The sequence below is a fragment of the Hippocampus comes genome, unplaced genomic scaffold (genome assembly GCF_001891065.2).
Source record: "Hippocampus comes isolate QL1 unplaced genomic scaffold, H_comes_QL1_v1.1 scaffold322, whole genome shotgun sequence".
NCBI lineage: Eukaryota > Metazoa > Chordata > Actinopteri > Syngnathiformes > Syngnathidae > Hippocampus > Hippocampus comes.
Window position 1 is genome coordinate 1,038,030 of NW_017805137.1, and position 982 is coordinate 1,039,011.

The 982-nt window shown below is 42.2% G+C and overlaps 1 protein-coding gene across 2 annotated transcripts in view; it reads left to right on the forward strand.

Moving 5' to 3' along the window:
• Positions 1-838, forward strand: part of drc10 (dynein regulatory complex subunit 10) — a 5,265-nt gene extending 4,427 nt beyond the window's left edge. For both annotated transcript variants that reach the window (XM_019866946.1, XM_019866948.1), the window contains one exon: positions 417-838. In XM_019866946.1, the coding sequence (XP_019722505.1) occupies positions 417-719 (303 nt within the window). In that variant the 3' untranslated portion in view covers positions 720-838. The remainder of the gene's footprint in view (positions 1-416) is intronic.
• The last annotated feature ends 144 nt before the right edge of the window (positions 839-982 follow it).

Below are 982 nucleotides of genomic sequence, written 5' to 3' on the forward strand. Positions count from 1 at the left end.
TAAAAAAAAAAAAAAAAAAAAAAACAATAACAGATCACCAATCCAGTCGGAAGATGGACCAATATGTCCAGTGTATTTAAACAACTTGTTTATTTCATCTGTGTGTGTTTACATCCATTGTGTGGATCCAATAAGTACCGGTAATGTCAGGGTTCGATCAGTAAATGAAGACATTACAACCAATCACCGATTTTGCATAAAATGCAAAATATCTGCTGATTCGATCCAGCCTATCAAATCTGTAAAAAGTGTAATTTAAGACCAGCATAGTCAAATGAGCTAAAATCAAAAACTTTTGAGTCAGGGGGGAAATAAAAATGTCTTGACACTCATGTCTGGTAGGGAGAAAGCAGATGTGGATTTGCCCAAGCCAATCATGAATTGATCAAATCTACTTCACTGTCTTTATCTCTCAGGCTGATCTGGAGTTATGTCAGATGGATGTTGAGAGGGAGGAAGGGGAACGTAATAGACTGGAGAAGCCTTATGCTGACCTGGAGAAGGAGTACAACTACATCATGGAGAAGCGTCGACTGGAAGAAGAGAGAAGAGTTGCTGAGTTGAAGCTTAAGGTTGCTCTTTACTGTCAGTCATGGTGGAGAGGCTATTGTACTCGCAAGATCTTAGCCGCCAACCCCATCGCACCTAGTAAAGGCAAAAAGAAGGGCAAGGGCAAGGGCAAAGGCAAAGGCAAAGGCAAAGGCAAAAAGAAGAAATAGTCTAGATTTAAACATCACGACAGTACACAATCTGTATCTGAGCATTTGGAATCTTTGTAGGCCTCTTACTAGTGTTTAGAGACTCCTGTCAAAGGAGAACTGTTGGTGTGTGGGTGTGTGTGTGTGTGTGTGTGTGTGTGTGTGTGTGTGTGGAGGCGGTGGGGTGGGTATTACAGACAGATGTACACCGTGTTGAAGCATGTGCAGCTGTGCAGACGTGCACATGTGGCCATTGGCAACTGTACTCAATGTGTGTGATAGTA